The 22,174-nt window shown below is 31.7% G+C and overlaps 2 protein-coding genes across 3 annotated transcripts; both read right to left on the bottom strand.

The window, feature by feature from the left end:
- Nucleotides 1-1,313: 1,313 nt before the first annotated feature.
- LOC136976922 (extracellular serine/threonine protein CG31145-like) lies at nucleotides 1,314-17,538 on the bottom strand. Of its 2 annotated transcripts, none has more exons than XM_067272295.1 (9): nucleotides 17,422-17,538; nucleotides 10,440-10,958; nucleotides 8,700-8,821; nucleotides 8,535-8,613; nucleotides 5,483-5,575; nucleotides 5,301-5,413; nucleotides 4,940-5,230; nucleotides 1,880-1,961; nucleotides 1,314-1,741 (listed from the first exon to the last, which is right to left on the bottom strand). In XM_067272295.1, exons 2-9 carry the CDS (start codon nucleotides 10,778-10,780, stop codon nucleotides 1,459-1,461), a joined length of 1,404 nt encoding a protein of 467 aa, XP_067128396.1. In that variant the 5' UTR covers nucleotides 10,781-10,958; nucleotides 17,422-17,538; the 3' UTR covers nucleotides 1,314-1,458. The 2 variants fall into 2 exon arrangements, with proteins under 2 accessions (XP_067128396.1, XP_067128397.1); XM_067272296.1 differs by having other exon boundaries at nucleotides 10,440-10,954.
- Nucleotides 17,539-20,096: 2,558 nt separating this feature from the next.
- Nucleotides 20,097-21,880, bottom strand: LOC136976977 (myophilin-like). Its single transcript, XM_067272377.1, has 4 exons — nucleotides 21,738-21,880; nucleotides 21,175-21,284; nucleotides 20,420-20,627; nucleotides 20,097-20,341 (listed from the first exon to the last, which is right to left on the bottom strand). The coding sequence occupies exons 1-4, from the start codon at nucleotides 21,783-21,785 to the stop codon at nucleotides 20,168-20,170; spliced, it is 540 nt and encodes a 179-aa protein (XP_067128478.1). The 5' UTR covers nucleotides 21,786-21,880; the 3' UTR covers nucleotides 20,097-20,167.
- Between the last annotated feature and the right edge of the window lie 294 nt (nucleotides 21,881-22,174).

Genomic DNA, 22,174 nt, shown 5'->3' with positions numbered 1-22,174 from the left:
CGTTTAGTCATTTTCCACTTCTTAACACAAGGAATTTTTTTTTTTTTTTTTTTGTTCCAAGTAGTGTTCTAGTGCTTGGTATATCACAATTACAATAAAAAAGGTTGCATCGTGGTGTTATTAAACGCAATAACTCTTCATTATTATTCTTACTCTGAATGGAATGTTGCATATTTATCTATACAATAAATATTTATTGTGTATTAATTAATGAAACAAAACACACGAACAACAGTTTATCTTTTAAATTGTAAAAACTGCACGACATACTGAGCATAACGCCAAAAATCCATCATCGTCTACCATTTGTTAATTTTAAAATAAGGATCTGAATGTAAGATTTATGTGCAATTCGTAGATAATAAAACCCTAAATAATTCCACGAATGATAATAGGATAACGAATTATCCTGACAAATTCCGGTTGTGGCATTCTAATAGTAGTAAGGCTGTTTTTGAAAAATTATATACGTCCATTTAGTTGGATGATATTGTAAGTATACCTATCGAAAGACGAATCCAAGGCCCTCTCAAGAGGGGTCAATAAGGCCATTTGATCCGGGCCTCGCATTTAAGGGAGCGTCAAAAATATTTCTTACAAATTATCCCATCGCATTTCTAGTGTATCGAGTGAACATTGTTTACTTTTTGTTAAATTTTATTATCTGAAAAATACAATATAATTTCTAACGCTGTTTTAGTGTACAGGAGTCTTACAAAGGTGCGTGGCCCCAATTACTCGAAACACCCCGATGAAATTAACTGGATCTATCTTTAACCAATCGCAATCGGCATTTTCATGTTGACGTAGTGATTTTCAAATTCTAACCAATCAGAGCCGAGAAAATTCATAATTTTTAAAGTAACTTAACTACTGTAGAATGCTGCAACCGAAAAATGAAAACCATGAAATATTGTATACGGCTTTTAAAGAATTGTATTGTATCCAACGTATATTTTAATTTTTAAATAAAAAAACATTATTTATTAATTTAAAAATATTAAACAATCGCAATATTTAAATTTTAAATAAAAAAATCTTAAAAATAAACATAGTTGTGTTTCGTCATATCACAGTTTAAATAGTTTAAATTATGATGTATTTTATCATAAAACACTAATAAATTCTTTATATATCGATGTTTACAAATATTGGTCCCTCCCTCGACACCAGGTTTTAACGATTTTTCGATTATAATTTTTCATTAAAAATCGATTTTAGAGAAGTAATTCTTTCGCAAAATACATTTTGCCATATTCGATGGAAACTTCGGATAATCCGCAAGTACTGTTTACAAATAGGAACTGAATGTCTTTTCGAATAAATTAATACAACAATTCTTAATGTACACGAACCCGTATCCCACCTTTGTGTGTGCGTACTTCACTTGCCACAATCCCTTAAACAGTGGGTACTCCTGAGATCGATGGAATATCAGCCTGTATTTCGCTGTAAAATTCAAGCGATATCGTATATAATTACGTCATCCGGTCGTTTGTCTACCAAGCAATCTCTGACAATGTCCAAAATAATTCTCAGTCTCCTGTCCAAGGCTCGAAGATGAGGTTCGGTTAATATAGGATCGACGGGATCGTTTTTCAGCGACGTCCTGAGTAAATCACTTAATTTTTGCGGTCCTAAATACAGATCTAACAACCGTTTTAGTGTCGATTGACGAATTATGCAACATTGATAGATGGGTGCTAAGATTGACATTTCGTCGTGGTGTGGCTTACCAAACCTGTAACGAAACGTTTTTAATTGTAAAGTATCATCGTCTTCATCGCATAAAATTACCCTTCACCTGCCAATTTTTGGCTCTTTTTACTGTTTATGTCGGTGTTTAGAGCCTGTAGGAGTAGGAAAATGTAACACTCACCCCCGTCCGTGATCCAAATGAAGAGTAAAAGTGTTATTCCCGAATATCTTGAATGTTTCGTAATGATGTCGATCCATGTTCCCTTTAACAGAGTGTATAAAAGTTTCAATCAAAAATTATTATTATTATAATTAAGAACGATTATTATTCGCCATCACTTCCAGTCTACTTTTTGTTTAAATTTGTCGAAAAATTAATAAAATTTTGAATTCCTTTTAACAATAATATTTAAAATGAAGCAAAAACAATGTAAAATCCTTTAAATAAATAAATATATTTTTTAAATTTTAATTAAAAGCTGAATTACTACTAAATAAAGATACTACTTTAATGTAATTCGAAAATGAAATTAATTAAATATTAAAACTAATTATTTACAGCCTCTGCGTAATGTAATCTTGTTTACATTATTATAATCTGTATTATGATCTTTGGTATAAGAAAAATAATAATTTACATTAATTAATCTACTGTACAAATCTAAACACACATCACATACTGCACGAAGCAACAATTATCAAGGTTATTTTACTGAATAAACATCACTTTGAGAAATTATTTTGATAATTGATATCATTTTTTTGAATTTTGAACTAAAAAAATCCAGCAGCGAGTTGCTTACTTTTCCCGGCAATGTATAAAATTTTGGTGGCGCCATCTGTTACGATATTTTATAAAAACTTTTTATACTCTTAAATATTATAAAATGGCAAAAAGCTTAATTTTGAGGGCAGGGACAGATTTAATTTAAAAAAATCGTCATTAAGTCCGACTCTACTGGAGATACGACACACAATCCCCTTTATCTCGCCACCTCCTCGACCTTTAACCACCAAAATTTAACGGCATCGATCCTCTTAATATACAAACCTCCTTGCAAAATTTCAGAAATTTTAGACAAAAAGAAAGGGAGTTATCGAGGTTCAAAGAGGGTGAACAAATTCGTGCCACACAAATACACACTAACAACAAATACGTACAGAAAAAAAAAAACCCGAATTTTATCCTGTCTGTATTCATTCAGACACACGGCCGTCTGGTATTGTCATCTTGTTATGGCTGATGCAGACTAGCGGTAAAATTAAGGCCACGTCGAACGTCATCGAACTGCCTCCACCAATGGCCTCTTTTGACCCCCACAATTAAAATGAGTTATCGGTTGAACCGTCGTCGACGTTCAATACCTCCTTAACTTTACTGCCTCGTGTGAACCCGCTTTTTTTTGCGTCTTGTGCGACCTTAGGTATACGTGAATTGATTGTTTACTTTTTAATTAGCCTAATTTCATTGACTTTTAAGGGGGCGGTTTTTTTAAATTTTGCACTCCTATGCGGGGCCCCGTCAAGAAATGAACAATAAATTGGGCTGCAATCTGAAATTGCAGCCCAATTTAATTTTATGTCTAGAACCACAAATAATTTATTTCTGGTTCTAGACATATATTTCTTTCAAAATTTCTTGTATGTCTCGTTTCTACTTACGGTATCTATCATTCGTAAAGTGATGAGGGTTTTAAGGGGGGATCAGTTTTGTTGGACGGAGGGGGTTACGAAACCTGCACAAACTGAAACAACAGGGAAGGGGGGATAAAAATTTCAAGAAAAATGCAGACAGCCCCAAAGCTAACTTGTAATCTGCCTCGGAAAAGGCCTTTGATACGGTGTTTGTGCCAAGATTACTAGAAAAATAACCCCTTCGAAAGGGAGGAGTAACGTATTTTCCACTTATTTACAATTATAATATCAATATTCATAACAATATACTTTATACACATCCCGATTCTGACTTCACAAGAGGTATTTTGCCAGGAAACGTCTGTATTCGTTTAACTTTTTATATACGAGGTACCGAAGGCCTTTTTGCTAACCCAAAAAACTAATAAAGATTATAGAAATTGTATAATCTTTAAAACTAATTTTCAATAATAGAGACTATTTTTTACACTATACAGGCTTGGTATAATCTACAATTATGTTTCAAAATGATATTTTAAGCACAACACAAGAAAATATCGCAAGGGGATCGCGGTCACTAGTTTGAAATCACAGATCCATATGACACATTCGAGAATGGCATTACCGAATTCACAATGGATACAATAATAGTAAAAGTGATGTAACTAAGGAGCCGATATACGAAAGATAGTTTCAAAAGCATTAGTTATCTCAATTTTGATAATTTGAGTCCATTGTTCAATGTTTTCTCAGTCTGACTCGATAACAGATATTTCAAAAAGTGTCTGATAGTTAAAAATCCAGCCGTAAACAATAATTTATAATAAAATGCCATCTGATCTTCACTCGAATGTTACAATTTGATGGTTTATATGTTTACTTTCTTTAATTATCATTATAATTTCGAGGAATAATTAAATACATTCGAAAATTTGACGATTACGCGTAACCCTGGAAGAAAAATGTCAATAAAAAACACCAACCTGGTGTGAAAAAATGACTCGTATCAAACACGGAGACACCAAAATTTGTATTCAATAGCTTATTTCTGGTGTTTAGTATTTGAAAATTCGCTATAGAAAATACACAACGAACAATTTACGCAAACGATATCCTTTTCCGAGTAGAGAAAGTACAAAAGTCAAGCAACAAATGAAAGAATTAAGTCATTTGTAAAGGATAGAAAAGCCATTTTGTCTTCCGAATTAACAAATTATTTCGAAACTGAACAAACTTTTAAAAGTTCCAAACAACTGCAGACGTGTAAAATCGACTCCCCCCTTTTTTTAGAAAAAAAGGCGACAACAAAATGTATTAAATTTTTTTTTAAAATTTCCAAGCGAAAGAGGAGATACAGCACAATAATTCTGACCTGAAACTAATATAATCGCCATAACGTCCACACGAAATTTCTCTAATTCATTCAAAGAAAATAGTCCAAAAGATGTATATAAAAGATATTTCATTAGATGACGGAAGTGTCGTATTTCGTTTCCTCTTCTTTTGTGCAACGTCAATTCAAAAGTAAATCGGATTATTTGACCCTATTAATGATAATCGCGGAACTTTCAACCATACATAAAAATAGAAAGCGAAGTATACAAACCAATGAGAAAATCTAGAACGGCCATGTCCATCAGATCCGCCATTCTTCTGCCTTCGTCGTAGGGAGGAGATTTGACGACGTTTTTACAATAGTCGTTATTTAACTCCCAACTCGCTTTACGACGTTTGTGATAGGATCTTCTCCAAGGATGCCTCCAAACTTTTCGCGCCGCTAAAGTTTTCGGCGGTAGAAAGGCGGCAAAACTCCCTTCTAACGTGTCGGGATGGCCGCAAACGGCGTGACCCGTATCGCAGTAGTAACCGCAACGACCGTGAAAGCATAGATTGTTAGCTGAAATTAACGAAAAGTAAATAAATAAATCAATTATTTATGTATAAAATAAAAAGAATTCCTTAGAAACCTGGCGATATAAAAAATGTTTTTATCAATTCGTATTCGCTGAGCGCGTAAATTTCGGACGTCATGTTGAGAACCCTTCCGACCACGGGTGGTGCCCTTCGAAATCCTAACAACCTGCGGGTTAAAAGGGGGAGGAAATGTGAATTTTATAGGCGGAAATTCTCCCGAAATCTAAAAAGTTACCTGTCCAAATGATAGGCCGCGATCTCGCTGTTGTGTCGTTCGAAATCCACGAAGTAAAAATGATTGGGATCGGTTTCTTTTTCTCTCGGAAACCTGAAAAGAACTCGTTTAAAATAAAGTCGAAATTATTCGGAATTACCCGATTTTTACACATGGCTAATTGCATTATTCATATATAAAAGGGTGTACGAGTCCCCCTTCCGTATCGCATTAAGGCTGATAAATATTAATTATAATCTATACGAGTGCTTATTAACAATTAATTTAATTCATTTTTTATAAATATTCTTCCTTCATTTTTATATAATTAACCGCGCGTAATTATAATATAAATAATCAAACGGTTAATTTTCTAATTGATTTGATTTTTTTATCATCGAGACGAGGTTTTATTGTTTTTTCGGCAATGTTATAGGTGATAAAATATTGTAATACCGTAAAGCTCTACATTACGGTATTCTTAGTGTTATAGTGTGTATTCTCCATAACATATACAGTATACGGCAGAAAGTATTGTTATATTCGCAGTTTTATTGTATCTTACAGTAAAATACGGCGCAATTATTATAAATGTTATGCAAAATTAAGTAAAATTATAAGCTAATATATTAATACGTTATAATTTACAATTCATTATGTATAATTATGTATTTACAGTGTTAGCGCTCATATAACTGACAATGTAGATACAGTAATACTTCACGCTACAAATTTACTGTAAAACAACCGTAAAAAACAAGCAAATATACCGTAAAATACGAATCTTAAAGTGTTTTTCTGCTTCTGCATTTGTATTTACTACGGTAAAACGTTACTTTACTATACAAATACGCTGTAAAGCGTAGTATTGGGTCGATATTTTCACGTTAAAGTTACTTTATAGTATTAATTAACTAATTCTTATAACTTTACAGAAGAATTATTATACACGTAAAAAACGTTAGCTTCAAACGTACTAAACAATTCTTCGTCAAAGTTAATTGCCAAATGCATTGGTATAAAGCAACTAATTTGATATTCCGCGAGTGGAAAATACATTTAATATCCATTAATTATAAAAACATAAAATAAAGGCAATTAATTATAACGAAAGTGAATAAGTTAAGCTACTTAACAGAAGAAAAAAATTGAATTTACAAACGAAAAAAAACTTGAAAATATCTCTAAAAAAACAATAATAATTCAATGAAACGTGACCTTTATTTGTTCGGGTTACATTTATTTATAGAGCATCGAATTCGTGTTTACTCTAAATTAATATATATATATCCCCTTCCAAATTATAAAGGTTAATGACCTTGAAGTTACCCGGAAATTTAATAATAATGCTAACAATAAAAAATAATACCTGCAGGTGAATAAACATTGATGTAATAGTCCACATATCTATGTAATAAATACCACAATTTAAAAGAAGCATCATTAAGCTTGGTAAACGAGTTTTAACGATATTACTGTAAAAGTTATAACCGTTTTTTTGAGGAAAATATCTTATTTTTCTTTAAAAAAATAACCCCCTAAGCTTATTATATGATACCCGATTTTTCTTTCTTCACTGAAGGGTTTTTTCAATTGATGTTTGTCTCCGTCGATAATATTTCGAGAAGGAACGTGATTTCTAAAAATGTTTCGAGTGGAAGAAATCAAGAACAATTCTTCGATATTCTATACACTTTCTCTTTTTTCCCAATAAATAAATAAATAAATAAAAATCCGTCCTCTAAGCCATTCCGAATTAAGATTCTTCGATAGGTGCGAGTTAATTCGCTCGTCTTCTAGGTGACCTATGACCTTATAAAGGGCGTAACGACCCGCTTCTCGTTACGACCTAACGCGCGATACTACTAAATTGATTATTTCGTATCGGATAAGTTGCGTGTATTGTCATTTTTCGTGCCTTTTTAGAAAATACCTTAAAAGAATTCCTCGTCCTCCATCTTCGTATTAAATCCTTAAAAGGCCAGATACGCACCCGAGACACATCCATTTTTTAGGATTTTCTCTTCCGCACTGACGTCACAGAACTTCCTAATGAACTACGGTATGCAGTAGTTAAACACTTCAAGGTTATAACACGAGAAGAAAACTGTTTTTATTGATCGTAAAGTCGAGCCTACTCTTTGACTAAAATGATTAATGTAACGTATTAACAAAGAGAATTTTTAGAAATTTTATTAAACTAAACAAGTCCGAGAATTATATTTGATATTATATATACATACACTGCGTATATGTATAGTCTATATACTATTTATAAGGCATACAAATTCGTTGTTAAACTATATTAAGTAGAGCGTGGAAAATGAATCTAAATAAAGTCTACCCGAATACGTAATTATTGGAAGATCTGTCTCCTATTTTTAATAATAAATCTCATTTAAAGCGGATCGTTTTCCGTACGGAATCATGCCATTTATTACTTCTTTTATAATTTGGGGTGGATTTTTTACGCATAATAATGTAATAAAATCGTCGTTTCCTCGTTTATAAACGAACTGGTGTGTCTTTTCACTCTCCCAATCCCATACAAAAGTTATAATAAGAAAACATTGAAAGTAAGGAAAATTTGGGTCACCCCACGCTCATTATCTCGAAAGGAAACGAATTCCTAATAATACACATTGGAAAAAATACAACCGATACGGATCTTAGAGGAAGGAATTAATAAAAACATAAATAAATAAATGCCTCGGCCTATGTATAAAACCCCTAAAAAATTAAAATTCGAGTGGAAAAAAGGAATAAAATCGAGAAAAATTCTCTAAGGTTTTCCTTATAAAAACGAAAAGAAACTTTTTTTAATCCTACCAAAACAAAAAAAGTTCTGCGGAGATGTACAGTACAGACATACGGAACGCGCTTTCTTTATTTTTTAAATTAACGTGTTTTGTTTATCGGCAATTATATTAACGATATACAATTCGTAAGATGTAGACCGAGACGGACAGACACGCGGATCGACACCGAAAACATTTCTAAAACTGGTGTATTTATTCTATTTTTATATCGGTTAATATAGTTTTTTTTTTAAATTTAGAAATCGTCAACTTACCTCATAGGTTTAAACAAAGCTTTACCCCCATTTTCGTAGTCGATGATTAATTTTAATTGTGTTCCTCCCTCCTTCTGCTCTAGTGAGCGTTCGAAAAAGGAATATTAAACAAATAATTCGGGATAAATCGTGGAAAATAAACAATTAAAAATAAAAAACACTCACCGACGTGTACGATTTGCATGTCGATCATATCACGAATTAAATTATCGATAAGAGCATCGTCTCTATACAATTCGTTCTGCGTGATGTCTAAATGAAAACGTTCCCAATTAGTTAAGTTCTGTCTGCAATTAAAAAAACACAAATTAATTAAACATTTTTCTAAATAAAAAACTCTTATTTTTAACCTTAGAATAATACGTTGACAGACAGACGTACAGACGGATTAAAATTGAAATTCTGGAAGCGTATGGAAAAATGAATTTTAAAAAAATGTAAAAAGTTTTCCTTTCGAAACGAATATCGAATGAGTGGACGGAACTTTTATCGGGGAATATCACCAAACACGATTTCGGTTAATCTTTCATTATTCGTATTCCCTCGGGAATTCGATAAACCAACGCCATTATTTAAATTCGATGGAAAAACGTGTTCAAATTTATTACTAATTTCATTTCATTCTAATTCGGTGTTTTTTTGAATTTTAATCTTTCCGTTTTCTAAAAAGGAAGTTCGACTCTACAGCAATTAAGATGCTTTTCTTGATAATGTTCGAAGGGTGAATTTTAATTCCATATCTAAAAGTTTTCTCGTAAAATTCCCTAAAATCTTCTGAAAATTCCTCGATATTCTCTCTTAAAAAGCAGCCGTTATCAAATATAACACCGGTAAGATAATTCGTAACTTCACCCCTTAAAACTCTAAAAGAAATTGCATAAATTCGCCCTGTTTTTTGAGCATTTTCCGAAAAAAAGAGGAAAAAAGGAAGCTGGAATCAATCGGAAATTCGTTTCATTTATGTAATTTGTAGAAGTAACCACTACGATCACCGTTACGTGACGAAAGAGTAGCGAGCCAAAACGAAATCTCCCGCCTCCCCCACTCCATTAATACGGTATCATTTGCCGTGACGGTCAAGAATCGTACCTTTTTTTTACTTATATTTAATAATAGGACCGTTCCGTAACGATCGGTAATTAAGACTCGGGAGCCGAACCTAAACCTTGATATCGAGAACCTAATTAGAACCCGAGCGTAATTTTCGTGACCATTTCTATACTTTGACCTTGTTACTTATCGGTGTCGCTAATTTCCGTTCTATTTCCTTCCCTCGTTACTGACCGATTTTTCGATACCGAAGCTTGGCAAAGTATTAATTCGCCCGAGCTTCGATTTGTAACGTATATTTAATATTTACCGTGGCAATTTTGTAATTTTATGGGGTCTTCGTTTTGCCACATTTCTAATCCGGTGCCTCTACGTTCCGAAGGGATCTTCGGCTTTGCGATACGGAATGGAAGCGAAATCGGCGAGAAATAATAAATTATACTAATTTTACTTGTTAAAATACCAGAATTTACCGAGCATTTATGGTTTTTACAGCGTCGTATCCACAAATCTTGTGGTTTATGATGATAATTTGGCCATTGTGTACGTCTTTAGGTCCGCGGTTAAGAGTAATCGTCGCGGTCGAAAAGGGAATCGAGTGCTTTACAGAAATGAATGGCACAATCCATTTATACGGCAAATCGTTTTATATGTGTTAGTACAACCCAACCCAACCTATAATTCTACAAGATATGATTATCCGGACGGCATTTTTTTCGGGGGAGGGCAAAAAAACATTCTCTCACCCATCTAATTCATCGTAAGAAGTCTAGACATACTCTCACTCTCCCATATTATTATCTCTTACTTGTCTACAGTCTCATCACGTTTACGGGTGTGGAAAATGGTACCTACCTTTTGGCAATTCCTAAAAGTTCTCCGATGGAGGGATTGAAAGGCTTTCTTCTAGATTCAATGCCTCTAACGTGCTGCGGTGTGACGTAACGTAAGAGGTCGACGAAGTCTTCGACCTCCGAACTTTCGGCGGGTGTGATTTTTAGCGCCGCGGCCGGATTGACCTCCGAGTTCACTTCAATTTTCCTATGATCTAAAAAACGTCTCTGGTGTAAGGGTACTTCTAGTATGACGTTTTCTGACGTTTGACTGCTCAGGTACAGGTCCACCAACAATAGAACGGTGCAGACCAGACAGCAGGAACCGAGGAGAACGGCCGAAATTCGTTGCTTTAACTTCATCTCTCAGGGATGTCGCTGGTGTATACATAGAGTCCACGTGTCGTGAGAACTGTTGCTCGCAATGGTACCACTTACGTCTCCATGGCAACCGAGGTATCGACTTTGCACTTCAACACCCTCTACTGGAATCGCATCGCATCTTCTGTCCACTCCGAACACAAATCGTCTTACAGCCTTCCTTTAAAAAAATGCAATTCTTGTAACAAAAAAATCACCTTTAAATTATCTTATCTTAATAATAATAATAATAATAATAATAAATAGATTTTGTAACACAACTTTAAAAAAAAACAATGATTTTACAAATACTTTTTAAAATTTAGTAATACAAAAATTATATTTCGTCATAAAAAACGCAATTTTATAACTTTTTAAAGTAAAAGTTTTATAAAATTGCACTGTATTTTTTTAAAAAAATACAAAATGTTAACGGTGAGCTAATTGAAAATGCTAATCGAAAACAACGTTAATCGTCAATTAAAGACCCCCTTTTTTTAGAAGGAACGATTCTTTACAAACGTAAAATAAAATAACCGATTTCTTTACTAGAATCGACAATAAAATAACCAGAGGCGGGATATAAAACCCTAAACAGGCTTTGGTTTTACTTTCCAAAAACACAATCGCTCCAGGTTAGCATCTCGGAAGTACACACCATACAAGTCTCCACCTCAAAAAAAAACCAGAAATAATTCATTTCGAATGCTCGGAAACTATAAAATTACCCACAAAACGCTAGAAATTCGGTAATTTATTGGCATAAATGTAGAAAAAGAAAGAAAAAAATATCGATTAGAAAGTAAATTATAATAATAGGGAGATGCCGCCGCTATCCATCAAGACGGCATTTGCATAGGAAATAATATCGACTTACCGTCGCAAACAATACGAAAAAAGGGAATCGGAGATGAAGTTTGGTATCCTCTAAACGTGTCCATCGGGGGTTTTATACGAAATCCAGCTGTGATGTCACGAAAAGTCGTAAACCCGATTGGCTAATCCATTCTCGAATAACCTCTCGTGGACAGCTTAATCAGAGCGGTGAATAGGTTAGCAACCCTCCCAAATTTCCCACACAAGTTGCATGGAGTGATATATGTGGAAGGGAGGAGAAATTTCTATTGTCGGACCACACCGTTGCATTTTTTTCACCATTTTGAAACCACCTAAGAAGGGTCAAGAGAGCATTCCTTAGTCTCATCAAATAATGGGATTTTATTATTATTATTTTGTTTTTTTTAAAAAAGCTGCATATAGATTACTTTAAAACGTTTCCTGTTCGACGTTTGTTCAGAAACACATCGGGTAATATTTCTATTCGAATTTTCCAAACGGCTGAATAAATACGCGTGTGTATAAATGGCGTACAAACTATTTAGAAATCATATCAAATTTTGAAGCTTTAAATAAGAAATTATTAAATTTAAACTTAATAACGTATCTTAATTGCATAATATTTAATTATAATTACTTTTTACTTATTGTTTATATAAACAAATATATTAACGAAAGTATCGATTAATTATATATTTACAATAAATCATGTTTATAAACGGTTAAAAATGGGGGAGGGGAAATTTAAATAAAATTTGCTGACGTTTTAAACCTAATTACTGATGAATTAAGTGATAAAATGTGTACAGAATTTAAAAATAAATTGACGTTTTGCTTACTTTTAACACCGTGTCTGAGTGTCAGATCGGCATCAATTAGTGAGGAGGAGGAGGAGCAGCATCAATTGATGAATGTTTTGACAGAAAATAGCTAATTTACGAAACGTTTAGACCATAAAGCCAGCAAAATGACTAAGAATGCTGTTTCATCTGTTCATAAAAATTAAGTGATAAGAAACACACAAACTATCTGTAAACGTACAAAGTCCCGTGTTTACGTCTCTATAAGAGATTAATTTGTTATCAGTTCACCTTCAACATATAAATTTATCTGTCATTTATTGGAAATTTTGATAATTTCGTAATTTTCCATCGTTTCCTCCCCCAAGTTTTTTACGTATTAACCCCCTCCGTCAAAATTAATTACCTTATTTGTTTATTTATTGCTATTATAATTGATGACGTGTTAACAATTACCGATAATGACGTTATGAATTCATTAAAGGTTTAATTAGTTATAATTTAACTAATTGAAATCGTCATAATATAGAAGTACAAACGAGGGACGAGATAACAAAGTTATAAGTCTCCGGGGATGGAATTTGTGATCGAACTTAATAATAATAATAATAATTATTATTATTAAGGACATTTACTTGGATTTAATTAGATTACATCTCAATTAATTGCAATATCATCTAATTACAGTTAGATTTTTAATCGATATAATATATAGGGGATGCTGTCGAGGATTATAGAAAATGGAAGGAATCGTTTTACTCTAGGATCGAAAGGATTTATCTCGTTACATCTCGTAGAGTGGGCGATAAAAATGTAATAAAAATCCAGTCGATACACGGTATTACGTTGTAGAGCACATGTCTTGCAATTATCTAAGTAAATTATCCAATTATTAACTCGACAACGACGTTACTAAATGCTTTCGAAGTACAGACAGATGCACGTACGCAACCATCAAAAATCTTTAAATAATTTTAATTCTATAGGGTTTATTAATTTAAAATATTACAGATATACATACGTTATTTTTTAAATAGCTTTTTATATTATTTCCACGTGTATAATAATCAAATAAGTCCGAGTTAAATAAATTTTAAGCCACAGCTTATCGTATTAATAAAACACTTTAAAAAGATTAATTCGGACGTGTTTAATGGCGTCAAAAATAACAAATTTTGCATTAAAGTTTGGCAAAACTCAATTATTTAGTTTAAAATAAATTAAAACTCGCATTTCAATCGAGTAAATACTCTCAAATCGCTGATTAAACAGCTTAAGTTTGTTCAGAATAATGCCATAAATAGGATTTGATACGGCATTCGAATTTTTCTACTTAACGGGGATTTATTAAATATTTATAATAGAAAAGAAGAACACAAAAGACAATTAAATAATGTAATTTTTAATCCGAAAATACTAAAAAAGTAGATTTTTAAATATAAAACAGCCAGCTTTTCTTGTTTATCTTCTAAGAAAGGCGGATTAATCGGGTGTAAATTTGCATATTTTTAGCGCCTTTCGATGCGATTATTTTCATTTATATTAACTTTAATGATAATTAAGAAAGTCCTACTGCCGCATGTTCCCGATATTTACAGTTTAGTGGCGTTAAAATCTCAATTAAACGGGTTATAGTGATTGAAGATGGCCTCCACTTACCATTAGTCGCATCACTCGCAACGTCTTAAGCTACGTACCCGACGGAATACAATTAAAATCCTATATTTAACTACGTAATACACAATAATCTAAGAATTTAATTACTTCGTCCCCCAAAAAGCAGAAATAATCACGTATTGATAGAGAGTTTTCGGAGGTCGAACCAGGACGTTGCCACAGAAGTACACTTTACGGACGTTTCATTTAAGAATAAAAATAACTCCGAAAGGGTTCATTGCATCGTCGTATGTGCGCGTGTGTTTGTCTGTCTGTCTGTATTATCGATTTTACCAGTGGAATATTAACTCTTTCTTAAAACGAGAACGGAAAAATTAACGTTTTCGGCGGAACACCCTATAGGATTTTGTCCAGAAAACGAGTGCCATCATCGAAATAACTGGTCGAATGCGCGATCGGGACACTTAAAAATCAAGAAATTAAATAGCAAAATGGCAGAAAACACTACAAATAATTATTTAAATATGTAAACAACAAAAAAAATTGAAGATATTTGTAGATAAATGCACTTAAACGGTGCATACTTACATAGTTTGAGGAATTTTTTAACGGTCGTACAGATAAAATTTTATATTATTAAACTTCCATTTAGTTGAGAATTACACATAAAAATAGCATTAAAATCAAAAATCTTAGCACTAAACTTCCTTCACTTTTTCTTAAAAATGTTTTTAAAAAATGAAGAAAATTGTATTTTATTATTAAATATATATTTGCAAAATGACATTTCTTCAATTTGCTTTTTTTCTTTGATTTAAAATGAAGAAGGTCGGGGAGGGGGATGCGGGATCTTTAGGATAATCGCCGGAATTTAAGAAGGAGGTTAGCAAATTGCGATAGTTGTTGATCGTCTTACATCAGCTAATCAATAGAGAGTGACACGAGAAGAGATGGATGAGCGATAAAAACAATGGTTAAGCGTGTCCAATCTTCTATTAACAATGGCACTCGGACAGTTATTCATTTTGTTTTTCTAACATTTATTACCATTAAATTGGTTTTCGAAAAGTAATTTTAAATCTTCCATTTTAATCATCCTTATTAAATCTATTTAAAGATGTTCTTTTCTTGTTTTTATAGTAAGAAGTTACCATCACCGTAACGTCGTTACGCGTTATTTACTCTACGCTACACTTATATTTTAGTAAATGGTAAATGCCGTATTAGGATTACATTTATCACCATTACATTGTTTCTTGTGTTAAATTTATTATGGTAATTCCTATTTAACTTGCCATAAATTGACTTTTTTCCCATTAAATTTGTCATATATATATATATCTACAATACATTCTATTCGGGTTATATTTACCATATTTACCATAGAAATATAAACTGCATTAAATCGAACACAACTTTAATTACAATTAACACCCATTAAAGTATCATTAACTTAGCATAGACGGCAGGTATATTGACGGAAATTACCATAAAACGACGATGCGATAATGTAGTAATTATAGTTTGGCTTATATTATTGATTAAAACGTTAAGAATAAATTAATTTACATGAAAGTCTTAGGCTATGGAGAATTTGTTCTAATTTTGGATGTTTCGTGATCGAAGACGTAACACCGCAGCTGCAAATTCAAATTTCCATTTAAGACACGACACATCCTTAATTCCCACTCGATAAAACACACAAATTCTTCTTCTGGTGTGTTTAATACCAGCCTCTATTAATTTAAAAAAGGGTATAAACAATTTTCGCTCCCTAAAATGGTTTTAAAAGGTATTTTTTAGGGTTTTCTACGGCAAATATATCTTATTTGTAGGGAAAAATAAAAAAGGGGGGTAAGGACTGAGGTAAAACGATTTTTTCCTTTCATGTTTAGTAAATGAGTAGAAATGGGGTGAGGATAAAGAAGGGAAATTGAACGCGAATGGAATGGATTATCGATCACGTGACTCTTGGGAAAATTATAAAAGAAACAATCACATCGATTGGACGGAAATGCTCCAGGTACCGAAAGTACAACCATACCTTTTCGATCTTCCAATAAACTTCCGAAAAGACGACAACCAATAAATGATACATTATTACTCGTAAAATATATTTTTTAATGTAAAAATTAACCAAAAAAAATTACATTTATTATTATTTAAAGGTTGTTTTTACATTAAAAAAGAATAATCCATAATGTTTTTTATCGTGCCGAATTAAAAATTTACCATCGATAAATATGTAAAATTCTAATAAATACAAGAAATATAATTCCTAGTCGAAATGGATATTTTAATATTTGATGAATTTACTATTTTTAAACATTTTCCGATGCATAAAAATAATGTTTTTTTTTTACTTTTTTAGAAATTCTAAACGGTTCTTTATATAAATTTTAATTGCTTTAATAATCTAATCGACTTTCCCATTTAATAAAATTCGTTAAAACGTTACCATTGTAGGAGAAAAAATAATAATAATAATTGAAAAATTCGTTATTAAATAATCTAAATTTTAATAAATACAGAATTATTCCAGATATTGTGGTAAAGAATCATTTAAAATTTATCATCTCTTAAGTGTAATTACTTAAGCATCTTCCTCATCTTCTTCATCATCTCACTCATCTTCCTCGTCTTTTCTTCTGGGATAAATTTCTCGATATTTAAATTATTATAATGAAATTCTAACACGATTTTCCTTATCAATTCATTGATTTTTACGTAAATAAAAGTGTTTTAAAAATTGTAAAATAGGAATTTCTTTTTATTGCTCCTCTTGGAAAAGTTTAAGAACCGGTGCTCCACGAAGAAGAACGTTTGAATTTATATCTACGATTTGCCCCCTTTTTGTGAAAAATAACCGATAAAGTCGGGAAGAAGAGAATTATTGGAAAGAAGAAGAACAAAAGAAATGAATTATTTTTCTTGACTTGGACTGGAGTCATCATTTTAAGACCAAATATCGATATCTCGTAAGGTAAAAGACATCATTTCGATGCAGAGTTCGTTGATATCGACGGAAATAAAAGAGAAAACTGTAGGGAAATTTATATATAATTTAACGTTTTCCACCTTATCTAATTTACGACCACGTTAAAATACGTAATAAACACGCGTACGACCCACACCGATGTAATTTTTAAACACAGAAAAGTGGGGGAAATTAAGAAAAAAAAGAGCAAAATCTAAATTAAAATTTTATATAATTTTTTTTTATTTTTTAAATTTAGTTTAAATTTAATTTTTTTAAAAAAAGAAATATCAACCCGTACGATACGAAGGAAACGTGCTAGTTGGACACAATGTATGGACGGTTCTACAGGTGGAAACTGCGACAAACAAAGAATCGATAAAGACAGATGTCGGAAGAGAAATGTGTCTCACCTGTTTTATAATAACCCGACGGATCCAACACTAAGAAGTGGGGATTCGTTTAGATCGATCCTCTTACCATCTTGTCCTGTTCATCTCTACTCTGTAATTTCGCCATACTGCATCTCTCGACGCGCCACCTAGTGGATATTTTTCGCGTTATCCGACATAAATATTTATTCCACTTTTATCTGTTACGTAGTGTAATACGTCGACGTCGAAACACGCGCGAAAGACCGGCCGCGTTTACATCGGCCGTAGCCGTTTATACAAAATTAATAGACCTAATTAGCACGTTTTTAATTGTAAATTTAAAGGCATTATAGTTTTAAAAATAATTACATAAATTTGGTGATTTCTCTTATAGATTCGATACGCTTAATTAGGTGTGGATGTTAATGCCAAGGGTTTAAAAAAGCGGAGAAAGTAAATAATTTTTTTTTCTAATTTCTTAGACAGAAATCTTTGGCGGAAGTAGAAACGAACGAACGATTAGTCACTCCAATTCTCCCCCCTTTTCGTTTGCCAGGGTAAGAAATCGATAATAGAACATCTGCGATTTTCTAATTCTGTTTATACACAGCAATACTTTTTCTCACTCCGCATTGATTTAAAACACTAGAAAAGAAAGGAACCCGAAAGAAATCTGCATAAATAATAATTGTGGCCTCCTTTCGCATTACGTCTTCTTTCCTTTTTTTAGAAACTTCAAACGAAATGGTATTATTGGTAATAAAGGAGACTACCTGTACCATTCGAGAAGGGAAGCGAACAATACGTTTCGAGCGTCTAAATACGCCCGAATGCAATTACTTAAATAAAGAAATAAAGCAAAATGGCACATCATTATCGCTTTAGACACGTATCGAGACACTTCAAACGGTATTCTTTGTCTTTTTCCCTCTTTTCTTCGCGTTATAAAGTTACGTACGTGTGAAATTTCGTCTTTCATTTAAAATATTTTTAAATTCGTATTTCTTTTTTTAACTCGAATGGATTAAAAGTTCACCCAAATTTAAGTGTTTTTAGACTTCGTTTCTGTATTTTACCCTTTAAAATATCGATTTTATTTTATATTTTTGTGTTTTTACGTATTAAAACGAGTTTAGAAATGTTAAAAAACAACTCTAAAACGTCTAAAACCGAGGTATAATACGTTTTACCACTGGAGAAGCGATAAAACTTATAAACAATGGCAGACTCGATTAATTAAAAGCTTTAAAAAGAGGAGAAAATTTCGAAAAATTATCTTAAATGAAATATAATAAATGTAAGTATCGAAATTCGAATTAATTCTATAGGTAAATACACGAATTAAAAAATATAAACAGGTGGTTTTTGGCAAATATTTTGGGAATCTTTCTTCTCTTTAACCCGTAACTAGAGCCGTGGTCATTAAATATCCGCGGGTGGTCGAGTCGAGCGCTTTACTCCGTATTTGTGACGGTGGCCTATCCGAAAATAACAACATTTACGGCATTTTATCTTAAATCGTCCGTTTTAATACCTTATCCGCCTTAATATTTAAACTTTACGTAATTATAAATGAACGAAATTTAACTCGGCTTTCTTCTAGAATTTGCAGTTTATTTTATTTATTTCCCTCTTTTTTTTCTTTCTTTGTGGAAGGAGGAATCTCCAGAGACGTGTGATTTATTGCCACGTTGAATCGAATCGGTAAATGTTTACCCGCCAGTAATTAATGTTCTTAAATATCTTGTTAAATTATTCATTACTTTAATTTGTTGAATTGTTTATTATAATTTAAAATATTTTTTCTTTATTTCTTTCTTTTTATATAAATTACCTTCTTAATTAACTTAATTAAGTGTATAAAAATTGGCGGTTGTGTCGTGTTAAATTACATTTTAAAAAAGAGTTTTAATGATATAAACGTGATTATCCTTATTTTTAATTACAATTAAGCAAAATATTATTTGTTATTTATTTATTTTTATTAACGGAAATTTTAACTCTTTAAATCTCTTAAGTAATTCATTAATACGTTTTGTAGAGTTAAGGCGTGGTTCGATTATTGCACGCTCTGTAATTTTTACTATAAAAAATAATAAAAAAAATAGGAAATTACTATAAAAATACCGAGAATAAATTCGTCATTTTGAAAATTATATGTTTAATTATTCATCCTCTTATACCATTACTCTTATACGCGGGTTTAAGTATACGCGGCTAAACAAAGCTATTTAATAAAATATTAAATGATTTTATGTATAAAATGTGATATATATATTAACGACTCGGTAACAGTATTTTATTTTTTAAAATTTGATTAAAAAACGGGGAATAATTTAAAATTTTTTAATATTTTAAATACCAGATGGCAGTAGATGTAATTTTCCACCCCTTAAAAACTCGACACTCCGGTCTGTGTTTTCCGATTATATAATAGGGCCATCTCTCGGATACAAGTATCGGCTTTTGTCATTTTTACAGATAAATTTTTAAATTACTATTTTTAAAAAATGATAAGTAAAATGGGTTTTTATTTGTGTTTATTGGTTTAAAAACGGGTTAAATAATATATTTTATGTATTTTGAAGTGGTAGAATAAACGGATACATCGAGCGGAATAATATAAATCTCCCTACGTTATCGGTGAATACAGATTGGGACGATGATGAAGATGGGGATGCTGTTCTATCTCTCCGCGTAAATTACACAAGAAATTTAAAATCGAACACGTCTTTATTTATCTCTTTAAATATAATTTCGTAATAAAACAAACGAAAGAAAATATCTATTGATTTTGATCGATGCTGGGGAGCCGGTGCAAAATATTTTTGACGTCCACGTGGGCCACGTTGATGTCGTCACCGAAAGGCATACCCGATCTTCTACGTCCGGTTTTCTTGACGGCCTCGAAAGGTTCGTCGCCTAATTTATGACCGTCGAAATTCGGATCGTCTTCCGCCTGGAAATGTATTTATTATTTCCATCCGTTACTTTTGTTATTTGTTATTTGTGCGTACGAGTTAGGCGCCATACTCACGACTCTGCCTAGAGCAAAAAGGCATCTGGTAACCTTAGGCAAATGCCTCATAAAAAGAAGATCGTCCGGTTCGAAGAGCGTGTCTTTTGGCACTCCGTAATCGCTACAAGCTTTCAAGAATCTCTCGATATTCTTCTTTTTGTGCTTGATGTTATCTCCCGCTGTTATTTCGCCCGGGATGCAGTTCGGTTTGATGGCATTCATTAACCTATTCGTAAATATATTTAAATATTCCTAATTAAAACAGACTTTTTCCTCTTAAAAAATACTTTTAAGCTACTTTTAAACCTATTCGCGTTTTAAATTTACTTTACCATAAAGCGCGATTTTAGAATTTTAAGCTACTCGAGACCCTTTTTTTTTATTGTTTTAAGCTATTTTAAGTTTACTTTTCACCAATAAATTATTTTAACTTGTTTTTTACTATTTTAAACCTCTTTAAAACGTGTTTTTCGCTATTTTCGGAACCATTAGATTTATTTTTTACTATTAAAAAATGTTTATTTCTTGTTATTCGTAACTTTTTTCTATTTTAAACGACAATTGGCACAAAATACCAACTGTCAAAAGTAGGATTCGTATTGTTTAGTCGACGGGGGAACGAAGAATTCTGTACTTTGCCAAGTCGATTATTTGGCTGTGTCTCGCTGGAAAAATTTACAGTATATTCTACGGAATAAATTCAATTTTGACAGGTTGGAAAAGTTATAAAGTATAGAATTTATTATTATTCTTATTATTATTTTAATGACTACCTGCAAAGAACGGTTCCATCTCTAAGAAACTGGTCGTATTCTTTATTCGCTGCTTCCTCTAATAAATTCCATATCCAGACTAATATTTGACCTTCTTTAACTCCGTCCCTCTAATAAAAAATAATAATAATTAAATGAATAATTTCTTTGTTTTTATAAATTATCAAAAATAAAATAATGTAAAATATTAAAAGAAAATTAAATAATTAAAGTTTATTATTTATTTAAATTACGATTTTTTTAAAATTTTTTAAATTTTAATACAGATTTAATTATATATTTCGAAATTTTAAAGTATTTTTTAAGTTTATATTAAAAATCCGACCTTAAAAATAAATTTTATTAACGCAGGAAGATGAGGGAAGATGCGGGAAGATGAAGATAAAAAAATTGAAAGTTTACGTTAATTTTAATGCAGATTTAATTACATATTTTAAAATTTTAAAGTATTTTCTTTAAATTTATATTAAAAATTCAATATTAAAAGTAAATTTTATTAATTATTATTTAAAATAATTACGAAACGATGGATGATCTGTCGCATCCGGAGGAATCGATCTTACCTGATGAGGTTGTAACTCGGTTTCTTGCGGCTCTTCTTTCTTGGGCATTGTGTCTACTAAATGCGATTCTACTTGTAAACAACCGCACTTAGCTGACTTTGCAGTAAGAGGAGTCGAAATGTCACGTGATGGACATCTGCTGATAATTCTCTAATTTTGGTCTTTGCAAAAATAGAAGCAGTAAACTTAAAACTTTAAGTACTTAAACGGGCTGGAAAACGTCGGTATAAAGTAATAAAAACTCGTAATATTTACTAAAATACTTGTATTTTAATTATCTTAAAATAAATAGCCAATAAATATTTAAAAAAATAAGTAGGGTTGTTGAACCGAATTCAAGATTTTTAAGTTTAGTCATCCTGCCAAACTCTCGCGCAATTAACCGTATGTTTAAGTAATTAGTTTAAGTTATATTTAATTTGTTACGGTTTATATAT

Source organism: Centruroides vittatus, unplaced genomic scaffold (genome assembly GCF_030686945.1).
Source record: "Centruroides vittatus isolate TY-2023 unplaced genomic scaffold, ASM3068694v2 contig_436, whole genome shotgun sequence".
Classification (NCBI taxonomy): Eukaryota; Metazoa; Arthropoda; class Arachnida; order Scorpiones; family Buthidae; genus Centruroides; species Centruroides vittatus.
The sequence above is the reverse complement of the archived record's forward strand: the minus strand, read 5'-3'. Positions and strand labels throughout refer to the sequence as shown.

Bases quoted from the DNA above. Each gene is read 5' to 3' on its own strand.
- LOC136976977 (XM_067272377.1), bottom strand. From the start codon at position 21,785: ATGCCCAAGAAAGAAGAGCCGCAAGAAACCGAGTTACAACCTCATCAG. The intron at 20,628-21,174 runs GTAGTCATTAAA...ATTTACGAATAG, and splicing joins GATGGAACCGTTCTTTGCAG to GTTAATGAATGCCATCAAAC. The intron at 20,342-20,419 runs GTGAGTATGGCG...ATACATTTCCAG, and splicing joins TTTTTGCTCTAGGCAGAGTC to GCGGAAGACGATCCGAATTT.
- LOC136976922 (XM_067272295.1), bottom strand. From the start codon at position 10,780: ATGAAGTTAAAGCAACGAATTTCGGCCGTTCTCCTCGGTTCCTGCTGT. The intron at 5,414-5,482 runs GTAACTTTTTAG...TTTAACCCGCAG, and splicing joins GCGGCCTATCATTTGGACAG to GTTGTTAGGATTTCGAAGGG. The intron at 1,742-1,879 runs GTGAGTGTTACA...GTTTCGTTACAG, and splicing joins CATTTGGATCACGGACGGGG to GTTTGGTAAGCCACACCACG.